Below are 14,265 nucleotides of genomic sequence, written 5' to 3'. Positions count from 1 at the left end.
ATGAAAAATTCCTTGACAGAAAGCAGTATGGATTGCACTCTAAACACGAATTAACCCAGATGGAGTAGGCTTACCGGTTAGTGTCCTCTCTATCCGAGGTTCGAGATACTCCGCTACGGTCTTGGGGTAAGTTTTCGCCCCCCAAAATACGGAGTACATACGGTCGGCACGTACGAATTTCGTCCGTCAAAACAGGGAGTAAAATCTACCCAAGATCTCTTCCGTTGCTATCCGAATGTTCTCCGGTTTTATTATTATTACTTTTGGGGGGGGGGGGGGTGGAGGGGGTGAATCTACTACAGATCTGCTCCAGTTACCGACCCTAAGTTCTCTGCATTTTTGTGGTGAAAATCTATCCCAAGACTAGAGGAGTATATCGAACCTCGATTAGGGAATACTCTAGACGATAAGCCTAATCCTGCACTACAGTCGAGCCAGGGTCGAACCCGGATATTTCGAATCATTGGATATATCGAACGCACAGATTATACCCTTGAAAATCCTTGGTTAAAGTATAGAAAAATCGCGCAGTGTGTCGGACTCCAATCTCGCCAGCAATTCTCCCCGCCATGCGATGAAGTCCCCTTTTCGAAATCCTATCCATCACTTTTAGCGTGGCATGCTTCACTGCCGAAGGCGTTGCGGAAACTGACTATACGCTAATTTTGAATATAGGTTATTCTATTTATAGTTTGCTGTTAACATGATTAGACATGTTACGATAGGCAGTGGCTAGTTCCCAAGCACTGTCAGCTGTGGTTTCGATGGGAAGGACCTAGCTGCGCTCTGCCAGCACGACTCTGCTAGAGGCACGTCACTGTATAGCGTGAGAGTAATGTATTCTTGCTTCTAGGTTGTGGATAACCTTATATACCGCCATTTTTATATATCGAATTACTGATATATCGAACTATTTCGCGATCTCCTTAGAGTTCGATATATCCAGGTTCACTGCATTCGAAGCTTCTGATTGATTCGATTACTCAGGCGGCTGTTGGGCGAAATGGCTGAACTGTCAGCGGTGAACCCGGATCCGAACTTGAATGGCCATGGTTTTGTTTCCAATTCCGCCTCCAGCATTATGTCCATACTCTGTGCAGGGCCTGATCATTGCCCTGACCGGCGTGGCGCTGCTGGATCTAGTGGAGATCTACGGCTCCGACATCTCCAGCGTGTCGCACTTGATCACGACGCGATGCGTCGGCAGCCTGGTGGGATCCCTGGTCGGTGCGTGACCTCCCGCTCTCAAGCTTTCGTTTCCATGACTGAACCTTGTTTTAAGGGCTTCACCCGAGGACCGCCAATGGGATGTGGGAGCAGAGGTGATAGGGCCGTTGTCAATATTGTTGCGGCTTGAGAAGCTTTGTTCAGGCCTATACCTTCCTGCTTTTTCTGTCACTCAGTGGGGAGACCAAGGAACGCCATCTTATTGCTGAACATTTTTTACGAACCTCACCCCTCAGTTCATCGATTTCGCACCTTAGGTATACTATGCAATTGAATCCAAGTCCACGGACAAGTCTCGAGGGCCGCACGCATGCTCCTTAAAAGTGGTTCTGGTAACTCCCTGAGTGATTTATGGCGAATAAACGAGGTGGTGTTTGTCCGTAACAACTAAAGGTGCCACCTGTGCAATATCATCTGATCATTTCAAATGAAAGATTCGCAAAGTTGAGCCTAAAAACGACGGAACTGGTGCGTTGGAACTAGGAACCGTGCTTGGTATTTGGTACCGAAGCAGACACGTTCATGTTAATTCTTCCTCGTCCAGAAGGCCCCCTTTATGTAGTCTTCTACAATCTTGTTCACGGCCAGCACAAGGGTCCTTGCACGTCATCCATTCCTAGACAAATATTCTTAACTGCACTGTAACCTTTCTCTACAAAACGGCATGATATCATATTTAATCCAATAGCGCTATGGACACCTGAGCGTCAGGTATTCTGTGCATACCCCGACACGGAACGCGTTTACCAGGACTGCCCCAATGTCATCAAAGCACCGCGCTTCCTCTCATGCAAATCAATATCTATTACACCTCAACTTAACTCAATTTACCACAGGGTTAGTTGTGGCATCCCCTCCCATACCTAACTTCGAATATTTCTGCGGCAACATTCAGCGGACCATGTCGCATACATTCTGGAAGCCAAACCACTAGAGTCTTGACCTGTGGCACGCCCGCCTCGGGGGTCCTCCTTCCTCAAGACCGCGGTTCGGCTCGGAGTCGATAGAAAAAGAATTTCTCCCCTCTCTCTCTCTCTCTAATTGTTACACTGTAAGTACCTATTTTTTCCGCATTGCAGGAGGTAAGCTGTACGATGCGTACAACGTACAGATCATGTCCATCTTGATGATGGTGGTCGCCTGTGTGACGGCACTCATGATTCCTCTGAGCGGGAGCCTGGCGCTGGCCTACGCGATTGTCTTCTTCGGAGGAATCAGCTCGGGCGCTTTTAATACAGGTGAGCCCTTCTTCATTGTGTACGGAGGTATGGAAATCACGTGTAATCGTGCTCTGTCGGGGCGGCCTTTTGAAATTCGTGGTCCCGAGGTCACAGACGCTTAATTCTATGCGCTGTATTCCGACGGAGGAAAAAGAAAGAATGAAGACATGATACCTTGGCATGCCGAAAATTAATTACTCCAGATTTAAGTGTCACTGTCTTCGATAGTCCCAAGGCTTGGGCAGTTCTCGAGGACGTAGTATTTCCAAATGCCCCCATTTACCGTACTGTATCCAAAGTTTTCTCTCAAAATGCTTCCAATTACCAACTTTTTACCAGCTTTAGCAAGAATATTAGTCATGAAATTCATATTCTCAAATTAAAGATTACAGCAATTATTTTCTTCTTTACAGGCGCAAACGTATGGACCATCAGGCTGTGGCCCGAGAACAGCAGCCCTGCGTTGCAGGTCTTCCACTTGGCCTTCGGCGTCGGTAACCTTATGGCGCCTCTCATCGCCGAACCCTTCCTCTCCACCGGTGTCGGCCGGGAGGTGCTAAACCAGACGTCTAACCGGACTGCGTACGACGATTTAGGCTACAGCACTTTCGAGCCACTGCGCAACGAAACCTCCGAGAGCAGAGTCTACTACGCATTCGGCATCGCCAGCGGCTTCCACTTACTCCTGGTCATTGCCATGGCAGCGCTGTACTTCATCGACAGCTCCGACGTCAAGCCACCCCACAGCGGGGAAGGCGACGCGCCCAAGACGGAAGACGTGTTCTTCAGCCGCGTCATGCTCGCCCTTATGAGCACCTACGTGTGCGTCTACGTGGCACTGGAGTGCACCACGGCCCAGATGGTCACTGCGTACGCGGTCAAGAGCGACCTGCACTTCGCCAAGTCGGCGGCAGCGCGCCTGGCGGCCGTCTTCTTTTCCTGCTTCGCAGCCAGCCGTCTGGGCGCCGCACTGGTCACCATCAAGATGTCGCCGTTCCAGATGCTCGTCCTGTCCCACGTGGTCCTCGTTGTCACAGGCACAGTGCTCCTCGTTTGGGGTTCCAGCAGCGCCCCCGTGCTCTGGGCGTGCATCGCGCTCATGGGCATCGGCCAGGGTCCGGTATACGCGGCAGTGGTCACCTGGACGGACTCCTATATTAAGTTCAGCAACATGATGATGTCTATCGTCGTCATTATGGCGACGGTCGGCATGCTATCGCCCCCACTGTTGGTGGGCCAGTTTCTGGACCGCACACCGAACGTGTTTCTCTACGTGTGCTTCGCTTCGGCCATGCTTTGCGTGGCCTTTTTTGTCGTTATGTGCTTTTACGTGAGGAAGAGGCCTCTTGTAAGCGCCGAGAGTGAAAGTACCAACTTATGAGAGACCTGTTGTGACTGGTTTAGCGACATCGACGTCTCCGGCTTTGCGTCGTACCCGAGGAAACGGAGATGTGAAGTTGCGGGAAGATTGAGAGCTTTATGTACAAAAGGTTACATCTTACAGGTTCTCCACAAGAGAGAGCTGATACGTGTTGATGGTGTAGGTCCCTAGGTCTCCCACATTGTCCCTATGACAGGACGTCACTTGACGTAGGCGCGGGAGACAGTCAGGAGGAGCACCCATGGTCGAAAGGTAGCTGGGGGTGAGTGTGTACGAGCCACAGCGGCTCTCCGGTAGGTGGCATCAGTAGACGCCCCCGCGCCGGCCACATTCTTTCCGTCGCTGAGATGTCCCCTTAGTCGCGGCTTGGCCCTGGCTCAAAGTTCTTGTGTGGTGGGCGCTTACTGCTCAGTTTATCTTTAAGGTCGAGAATGTGAGACAGCTGTAAACCCATGAAGCTTAGGGCGCACAAGAAGCTGTTTAGTGTATAGTTCCGCGGGAAACACTTTGTTTGACCCGGGCACAACAAGCCCCGTGAAATGCTGTGAAATGTCGTTTCCCCGGACTCCGGAATGGGGAAACTCTTGCCGGAGTTCGATAAAATAATTCTGCTGCATTGATATGCGTGGCACAATTTTTACTCTGCAGCTGAGAGAGCACGAAACAAATCCTGGAGGCTCTGTAAAATAAAGATGTTATTTGAAAAATTGTTTATGTGCTCCATTTTAGCGCAAAAGGAAGAAAACTAACGGCAAACCTGCCAGCTGTTTTGCCTTTGTAAGCCAGCCTTACAAGTTTCGAGGTCAACAGCTTGAGTTTGCACGCTGGAGCACAGTGGAAAAGAAATGAAGTTATGAAATACGATGGCGCATTCTACCTGCTCGCGACAGTATCAAACGATGGGTCGAGAAAAAAAAATTAATAAGTTTTTAAGGGAAAGTAGCGCAAAAGACGGGGACAAGTGAAGAAAACAACAGGACCAGCGCTATACTTTCTTCACTTGTCCCCGTCTTTTGCGCTATTTTCTCTTAAGTATGTATCATCAACTTGCCCGTCTTTCCATTGCGTTTATTATGTCTTTAAACCGAACGAGAAAGGCAAACCTTTCGACATGCTTGATTTTCATTAGATTATAGTAACTTCCGTAAGTCACCCTTTAATGTCGACATAAGCCTCAAAAATGACAGCTGCCGCTGTACTTTCGACAAAAAATGGACCCCCATATATTGCTAGAGCTCGATACGGCCCTGAGAGTGTGCAAGGTAGCCGGGCTCGACACATCAACAGAGAGGGCTTTTCACATGGCGTTGATGCGGATCTCATTAATTTGCACAGGAATTAGCTGTTCAGGAGAGGCTGTAAGTTTGTCTGTTGAAGGGATTCAAGTTTTCTGCGGCCGCGACAGCTAGGTAAATGAGGGGTATGAAAATGCTTGTCCACTAGAGCTGGTATATTGTTGGAACGCTCGGCGACTTCAGGCCTATAAGCCCTCGTAGTCTTGCGCAGCTTCCTTTTTGGAAGTCGGTTAATGACCTCAGTGTATCTACCGTTGTACTCCATGTTTTCTGAGCCGGAGAAGGTATAGATATCTCCGCGAGCCCAGAGGTGAGACATTCTTTTTCTGCTCTCAGGCTTGAAGCTCGGGGACCGCTACCCGTTGCAACAGCCTGAGCGGAGCCGCCCACTGTAGTTTAGGACGATGAACCCGTCACATAGATGTTAGCAGAAGTAATAAAGCAAGAAAATTAGAGGAACGCACGAATAAGTAAAAGCGCGGCCAGTCTACGGGGAACCTGCGCTGCCAATGTGGCACTGCAATTGTTCCATTCGGTGACTCAAAATTGCTTTTGTCAGCCGCTCGGGCCGCTGCAAACGCGAGAACACATTCTGCGCGATTAGATAGCCGCGTTTGGCTGACAGCATTCATTTCCTAGCTTCTCTCGGCGTAGCCCAGATAGCTGACGCACGGCACGTGCGCCTTCGACAGCGCGCGGAGGCTCACGCCAATAAGCGCCTGAAGGTGGCGCGGAAAAGTACTAAGAGTACTACACAAAACTGCTTTCTCTTCTCGCTAGGCTGTGTTATGGCGCTGCAGTCGGCACCGCAAACATCAGCGCAAGTTCCCCATAGAGCCGCTGAAGAAGAAATCAGAAAAAATGAGCATATGCAGTGTCTCGCAGTATGTATGCATTATGCACAGCTGTCTCCTATGGTCATTGAAGGCGCTTCGTTAGTTTTTTAATTAAAATTAGTTTTTTTAATTAAAACGATAGGTTGCGAAAATTATTCCTCTTTACAGTCTGCTTGTTTCAGGTGCAGGAGATAACTGGAACGCGGAAAACGTCGTCCAAGCTGTGGCATGCGCATGCATGGCGAAACTTGCGCGTCTGAAGCAGTCTTAATATCATTTCATCTAGACTGGCCGCAAGCAGACAACGAAAACAAAAAGAAAAAGGTCCGTCCGCAGGAAACGCTACGACGCGCCGTCTGCCCGTGGAAGCAGAGGCGCGGCGAAGCGCACTGTCATCACTGTTCTCGACCACTGCACCCAGGGGATATTCTCTATCGCTGATAAGTGCGCCAGCGCAGATCGCCCTTGGCAAAGTCCGTAGCCGACAGTAACGCGCATGCGCAAGCAGCTGAGTGGCGGGTGAGAAATGCGACCGTCAGACAGCCGTTCTTTCTTCATTGCTACTAGCCACGGAATTTACCTTCGCCGTACAAGCGGTAGTGCTTCTAGACATGACTTTGTGCCCGTTGCCAGTGGGTTGTCGTCTTCACCGTGCAGCGGAGACCCGTGGGAGCCATTACGCTCGAGACCGACTGAGGATTGCCGAGGAATACACCTCCGAGCCGGGCATTCGGCATCGAAGGTGAGCGCGAGGCTAAGCCTCGCGGCGAGGGTGATGTGTTCGTGAAACCTGCGCTGGGCTGTTAGAGACAATTTGAGGTTCACTCTCGCTGGTTCGGCGAGCATTGAATAATAAGCAGCAAGCCACTTGGCGTGTAGAGGAGAGGTTTCATAGACCATCGCCGTCGGGTTTCTGGTTCGTGACGGAAGCGCGATGAGCTAGGATTCGCGATGCTTACAGCTTTAGGGTTAGCTCGCTATAGTTAGATCAGCTGTAGGTATTGGGCCAGCGAGAGGAAACTGCATATGGCATGTGTTTCAGGGAAGACTCAAAAATTTCAAAAATATGTTTTTTTGGGGTAAAATAAAGGCTTTTTCGGCACAGTGCTACGAGTGTTGGCAGACACAGAAAAGCGGGTGAATCGTTTTAAATAGGAAGCTGGTTAACTAATTTTTAATAAATAACTTTCTATCTATCACGATTAGGCAACTAGTTGCGATTAGATATTTCTAGCCGATCATTAGTAATAGCCATATCAGTATTGAGAATTTTGAAAACGCGATTATCCTCGACGCTGTGACTCGACAAAACTTGACTACATCATGCCAAAATTAGAAACGTAAAATTTCATTAAATTTTGAAGTGTCTGAAAAAAATTTTTTCCCGTTTTTTTTTTCAGAAAATATGAAAAAAAAACGATTACGCAAAGAGCTATACAAAGAACGACTTATTTATTTTTGCAACATTGAAACGAATGTAATTCTTATATAATTGCACCACAAAAACCTCAACAGAGCTTCCTGGTTGGGAATCCACGCACGATTTGACACCAAGGCGTGTTGACCGACGCAGTGCATCAATCTGTGTCCGACTCATTTCCAGTAGACGGGTTCAGGCTTCGCAATGCAGCGGACAAATCCTTCGTGGCATTCCAGTTAGAACGCACGTATACAAGTTTTTGCACCCGCTTCCCTGTTAACTTGTGTAATTTAGTGTGCACATTTCCAAACTTGTACCTGTTCCGTTCAGAAGCCGCAGAAGATGGGTGAATCTGCTGTACGCTACAGGCGAAGGGGCTCAAGGGCTGTTTGCAGCAAAGTCCTTTCCACCACGTGAATGGATCCAAGTGTTTCGGAGAATATCAAACTCATTTTGCCAAATCCCCTTGCGGGTTTTGTATTCTGCGACGTTAGAGAGGAGTTTCCCGACGTTTAGCGACAGGTGCCTGGCAGGAAACCCCGTCAGACGTGACCGCAATCTGCGCGTCACCTAGGTTTTTGCCACGGTACTTTGTGTCTAGGAGGTTCGATGCGGTAGGAATGGGTCGCACACAGAACTCCTCACCCCCACTGATCGCATGCATTATGTGAGCCTGTTCTTCTTGCGTCAACGTGCTAGTTTCCATCCACGCAGCAACTTGAGTTTTGATAGACTGGATGACTTCCTAGATGTCCAGCGACAAGGACTTGTCAGATTCAAGCGTAGTAATCACTGAGGTATATGCAGTCTGCGCAAGTGTAATAATAATAATAATAATAATGATAATAATTGGTTTTTTTGGGGGAAAGGAAATGGCGCAGTATCTGTCTCATATATCGTTGGACACCTGAACCGCGCCGTAAAGGAAGGGTAAAGTAGGGAGTGAAAGAAGAAAGGAAGAGAGGTGCCGTAGTGGAGGGCTCCGGAATAATTTCGACCACCTGGGGATTTTCAACGTGCACTGACATCGCACAGCACACGGGCGCAGTGTTTCCAAAACACATCCTCGTCCAAGCCTGTCATATTGATTTGTTCACCCCGAGATCTTCGATGATTACAGTGCCCTGCAGTGCTTCCTTGCTGTTTAGAAGGCTTTGTAAGGAGAAGGTGAGGCCGCCCCATCGCGTCTTGCTGGGCAGTTAAGAGTGCGGTGAAATTTCCTTTGCCGTACCCTGACCCCTGTTTTTGTTGGAGTGCAGCAGCGACTACGTGAGTGCTTTTCACATCTTCATTGTTTTTTTTGGACGCTTCATGAACCTCTTCCAATACATTTAGGCGCATGAGGTCGTTGAGGAGCAGGCTCAGCCCTAGTGCTGCGCAACCAATGGTTTCCATGTGGGGAAATTTGTCAACTTTCTCGCACGCTGCTTGCATATTAATGGCATTGTCAGCACATAAGGCAACTGTTTCTTGGGGTTGTCAGTGACGTTACAGGTCTCGCTGCTGATGTATGACGTGGTGTGGCGATTCGTGCCTGTTTCAACCGATCTATAAAACACAGGCTGTAGTGTAGCGATGACCAAGTTTACAGTACGCTACATTACGCTAGCTGGAGCGATTTTGCCCGTCTTGGCCACAGGTGCGCCGAGCGTGACGTCACAGCTGCGCCCTCCGCCACCTCGCCTCCTCCCCCGCTGCGCGTTGACGTCACGACTAGCTATGCGCCTTACTACGCATGCGCGTGGGGTCTAATGAATACGGAGGCGATGCGTTCGGCCGTCAGTTGCAAGCCATTGAAGAGAAGCCTTGCTCGTTGCCATGGAGGAAGAAAAAAAAGCATGACGTCACGCGCTCGGCCTCTGCAAGCCATCTTCCGCTGACGCCGCTGCCGAGGGCCCTTTTGCGCACTGACTCTTGGGAAATAGGCCCTCCACAGTTAGCAGACTGCCAGCCAGCTTGGATCGCGGTTATTTTTAGTCTGACGCAACACAGCGAGAGCGCGAAACCAAAAATCGAAATCCGGCTAAGAGCTACCGCTGCCTTGTCACGTGAGGGCCTATTTCTCATGATGGTTGCCATTATATTTTTTATGACTAGGCTTCAAGATTATGACGTCAGGCTCCCTCCCAGTTTTTTTCCCCTCCATGCTCGTTGCGGCAGTTTTCGTTACCTATACTAGGCATATCAGCCACCGCTATTTTTTTTACTCTGTCTTATTCAGCGTCAAGCATAATAATAATAATAATAATAATAATAATAATAATAATAATAATAATAATAATAATAATTGGTTTTGGGGGGAAAGGAAATGGCGCAGTATCTGTCTCACATATCTTTGGACACCTGAACCGCGCCGTAAGGGAAGGGATAAAGGAGGGAGTGAAAGAAGAAAGAGGTGCCGTAGTGGAGGGCTCCGGAATAATTTCGACCACCTGGGGATCTTTAACGTGCACTGACATCGCACAGCACACGGGCGCCTTAGCGTTTTGTCTCCATAAAAACGCAGCCGCCGCGGTCGGGTTCGAACCCGGGAACTCCGGATCAGTAGTCGAGCGCCCTAACCACTGAGTCACCGCGGCGGGTCACAGCGTCAAGCAGAGGGCCGCTCAAAACGTGCTGGCTAGGTGGCGCGCAAGAAGGCCGAAGCATCTGAAAGTAGCGAGCCAGTGCTTGCTTTCCGATAAAGAGAACGGCGTGTTCGTTGCATACGCAGTTCCGGCAAAGGCTGTCGACTGAAGAGGAGACGCTAGCGGATTTTTTTTCAACCAAGGAGCTTCGGTACTCGCTTGATGAGGCCGCCGATGAGCTCCCGGATTGTTTGTTTACGGATAAAATGTCATACAGCTCCTTCACCTCTTGAGCGCACTTTTTGCAGTGCAAGATGTTTTGTCAGGTGTGCGGTGTTAAAGAAGCCAAGCGACACGTTGCAGTACTTGCAGAACGCTTGCAGCTTTTTGACCGCAGTAGGCGAGTAGCATACCTTAAAATGTTTCCGAACGTAAGATCGTGGACAAACCATAGCGAAAACATGAGATGCTCACGCTGCGGTGAAGTACTGGCCAATAGACTACCCAACGTTCAGATACGGTGACGCGTGAAAAAAACACGGTGGACCATTTCAAAGTGACGAAGGTAATCCTGCAGCGGTTTCGATTGACGGGAGGACATTACTTCGACCTGACAGCGAAACCAGAATTTGAGGGAAAGAACGAGTCGCGCTGCGAAGACAAAACCCTCCCGGAAATTTTGGTTTCTTTCAATTTTGCTCTGATTAAAAAAAAAAAAAACGCCCGTTCTTTTTCGAAAATTTCAGTTTTTTTTTTTACTCACATCTCTAGCCAAAATACATGCGTTTTCGAAAAGCATACAGGCAAAGCAACATTTCCAGTGCACGTAAAGAGAAAAAAGCCAAATTTTGTCGCGCCAGAGGTAATCGCGTTTTTTTAGATTAAAAAACTGGTATTGCTATTACTAACGACTGGCTACAAATCTTCTGATTGCAGCTAGGCGCCTAACTCTAGTAGTTAAAAGCTTAATTATTAAAAAATAGTCAGCCAGCTTACCACATCAAACGAACCACCGGCATTCCTATGTCCGCCAACACTGGCAATACTATGCCGAAAAAGTGATCTCTTTACCCGAAAAAACCTATCTTTGGAAATATTCGAGTCTTTCCTGAAACAGCTGGTATGCGCCGCATTGCTCGCTGCCTCAAGGAGGTTGAGACACGCGAGCCCGCTGGCGGCTGCCCGGCTACTGATCCGGAGTTCCCGGGTTCGAACCCGACCGCGGCGGCTGCGTTTTTATGGAGGAAAAACGCTAAGGCGCCCGTGTGCTGTGCGATGTCAGTGCACGTTAAAGATTCCCAGGTGGTCGAAATTATTCCGGAGCCCTCCACTACGGCACCTATCTCGTCCTTTCTTCTTTCACTCCCTCCTTTATCCCTTCCCTTACGGCGCGGTTCAGGTGTCCAACGATATATGAGAGAGATACTGCGCCATTTCCTTTCCCCAAAAAACCAATTATTATTATTAGCCCGCTGCCACTTTCGTCATGGAACAAAAACCCGTTCCGAACGGCCTAGCGACCGAGCCACCATGTCGTGCCACCGAACGCCCAGAGGCGGATATGGTCTTGACAGACATGTGGTTTGTGGCCGTAGCGGCGCTCGGAAATTCTCGCCAGCCTCGTCCAGCAACTCCGAATAACGGACGCTGCGTACGCCATCTGCGGCGCATCGCGTTTCCGTTGCAGCAAAGGTGGGCACTTCGCTGTACCTGCATTTTTTTCGACCGCGCAACGTAATGCTTCAATTTCTTCCACTTTGCTGCCACGGTGAGTATATGTAGCTGCGATATGCTTGCGTGTCCGTCACCTTTTTTTTTCTTTGGTCTAACGGCACTGATGCACTCGGTCCGGAATGACATCTGGCCCAATGTGGCTGTTGCGGGTCCTGCAAGTTCCTCTCCTGCACCCTCAGCCTCCCGCCACAAACGTTGTATTGTCGGGAGTTTCGAATGCACCGCATCGCAGCGTCCAGTTTTCTGCGTTTTCAATATGCAGGACCGCGACTTATGGAAACGAGAAGACTGGCACGACTGCAGATGAAAGCGGCGCCCCCAATGGCTGTATCAACACCAGGTGCCACTGAAGGGGGTCGAGGATGAAGGTTAGTCGCTGAGAGGCTTCATCTTGACAAAGGAGACTCCACAAAGAAGCACAAAGCTAAAAGCACACTTATAGTCAATCTATACAGTCCCCCCAGGCAGAAAGACAGCGACTTCGGCAAACTGTTTGCAGAAGCAAACGGATCGCGGAAAGATTTCGTACCGCTGGCCCGCCGCTCCTTTTCTACGAGCTGAGAAATTTTCGCTCCCTGGAAACTTACTTTACATCGGTTGGAGAGAGAGAGAGAGAGAGAGTGGGGGAGAAACTTTATTTGGGTTCTTTCAAGGGCTTGGCGTCTCGAGGCCTCCGTCGTTTTCACTGCGCTGGCGACTTGAGGCCTCTTAAGCAAGGTCGGGCCCCTATTCCAGGGCTCCACTGAGCCTAGCTACCTCACTTGCGTGCTGCACTAAAGCCCTTTGGGCCGTGAGCTCGCAGCTGGTGAGCCGACTCTCCCATTGCTCCGCACTGTGTTGGTGGAATGTTTGGTTGCGTTTACATTCCCATGTGATGCGGTAGAGTGTGGGTGTGGCCCCTCACCAGGGGCAGGTATCTCTGTACTGCGTCGGGTACATTTTGTTTAGGATGTATAAATTTGGGAAGGAGTTTGTTTGCAGTCTGCGCCAAAACGTTGCTTCCTCTTTCGTCTGGGCTTTGTGCGGTGGGGGGTATTTAGCTCTCGTCCCCCTGTGTAGGTTTAGGATGTCTGTATATCTTCCCTCACACGCGTGTGGGCGATACTCCGGGACATGCGACTGCCCGGCTCGGAAAATGGTTTCTCGAGCTAGGCTGTCTGTCCTTTCGTCGCCCTGTATGCCTGCATGGGCCGGAATCCAGATTAACTTGAAGAACTTTTTGGATGGTGGTTTTCTGAGTATGGCCGGCGTCTACACGTACACTTCAGCACTTGTTGCGTGCAACTCGCTTACGTGGCTTCGAATTTGTTGCTTGGCATTTACATGGAAGCCGCAGCGATCAAACGTGATCAGGAGACATTTATATTCCACATTCCAACCATTTAAATGGTTCACCGTGGGACCTGAGCGAGCGTACACTCTTTCATTTTGTACATTGGTAAGCGTTACCTATTCCTGTAATTACACCAATGATTGCCATTACCGCCACGATCCAAGATGATTCCGTGTGCGTACATTGCAAGCGTGCGCAATATTTATAACGAAGTGCGAATATTACGCGACAGCGTATACAGGTCGTTCGGTTGAAAGCCGTCGGCGTCGTAGTATAGTCCGTACCGCGTGCAGAAAATAATTGGGTGCTGCGTAAAAAAAAAAAAAGAATTGTATGATAGTAATTTGTGCTTCTAGTGATTTATGATTGATTGGTGTGTGATAGGCGGTGTCGAGTTAATGAAATCATTGTAATTGATTAATTGATGAATTAAAGAAAATAAAAAAAGGAAAAGCGGTTCAAAGTTGTCAAAATGCTCAGAATGAATATCCAATGCTTGATGATGCTAATTAAGAATATTTAGAGAGTGTAATTGATCAGTAAAGTGAAACAATTAAAAATGGATGAAAATGTGTTAAATGGTGTCGAACTGCTCAGAATAGAGAGCCTATCTATCGCGTCATATCCTTAAGGCGGAGCTTAAGTGTCCTCTCTAAATCTTTTTGTGGTGTGTACCCCTAACTTGTGTGATCGCGGTGCTGTCTGACATCTTCGCTCTTTCGATTAAGGAGAACATTGCGGATACCTAATCTCAAGTGTACGGAGAAGTCTGTTGCTAAACGAAAGTTTTTTTTTAAGCGAAATTTATTGCCCCAGGGCATCAATGATGGGTGAAGGTGCGATGAATGATCTAAATGAATGGAAAAAGGCTAGCTGATTTGATGAAGTCCAGTAGAGAACAATGGTACGGTCCCTGCGTCCAGGCAATGTATGAAGCAGGGTTGCTTGGTGAAAGACCTGCTACCATCAGGTGCCGGATCCTTGTAGGCTTGAGAGCTGGGCAGTCCCAGTGTAAGTGATGAATGACGGCCTCAATGTCCTCGTGTTTACATACCGGACACCCTGGCCGAGGAAACAATTCTCGGTACTGAGGCCACTTCCGAGTGATGACAGGTGTGAGGGCAACCCCGACACGGATCCTCCTAAGCGCAACCTCCTCTGCACGGGTAAGACCGCGGGGGAGGGTTACCGCACACGGAGGGATGAGAGCACGTGTGCGGCACCGGAGGAGTTCCTTTCTTGATGAAAGGAG

General features: G+C 49.1%; 2 protein-coding genes across 2 annotated transcripts in view; both read left to right on the top strand.

Moving 5' to 3' along the window:
• Window positions 1-1,100: 1,100 nt before the first annotated feature.
• On the top strand, window positions 1,101-4,448 carry LOC144110136 (sodium-dependent glucose transporter 1A-like; the record flags this gene model as incomplete). The annotated part of the gene is given in 3 exon segments (XM_077642963.1): window positions 1,101-1,227; window positions 2,307-2,465; window positions 2,861-4,448. Coding segments are annotated over 3 exon segments (1,254 nt in total), but the record flags the coding sequence as incomplete, so codon positions are not given.
• Window positions 4,449-6,493: 2,045 nt separating this feature from the next.
• Window positions 6,494-14,265, top strand: part of LOC144109952 (sodium-dependent glucose transporter 1B-like) — a 41,661-nt gene continuing 33,889 nt past the window's right edge. The window contains exon 1 of the mRNA XM_077642734.1: window positions 6,494-6,701. The gene's annotated coding sequence lies outside the window, so the exon portion shown is untranslated. The remainder of the gene's footprint in view (window positions 6,702-14,265) is intronic.

The sequence above is a fragment of the Amblyomma americanum genome, chromosome 11 (assembly GCF_052857255.1).
Source record: "Amblyomma americanum isolate KBUSLIRL-KWMA chromosome 11, ASM5285725v1, whole genome shotgun sequence".
Lineage (NCBI taxonomy): Eukaryota > Metazoa > Arthropoda > Arachnida > Ixodida > Ixodidae > Amblyomma > Amblyomma americanum.
Note: the sequence above shows the minus strand (reverse complement) of the source record. Positions and strands in the feature narration are given on the sequence as shown.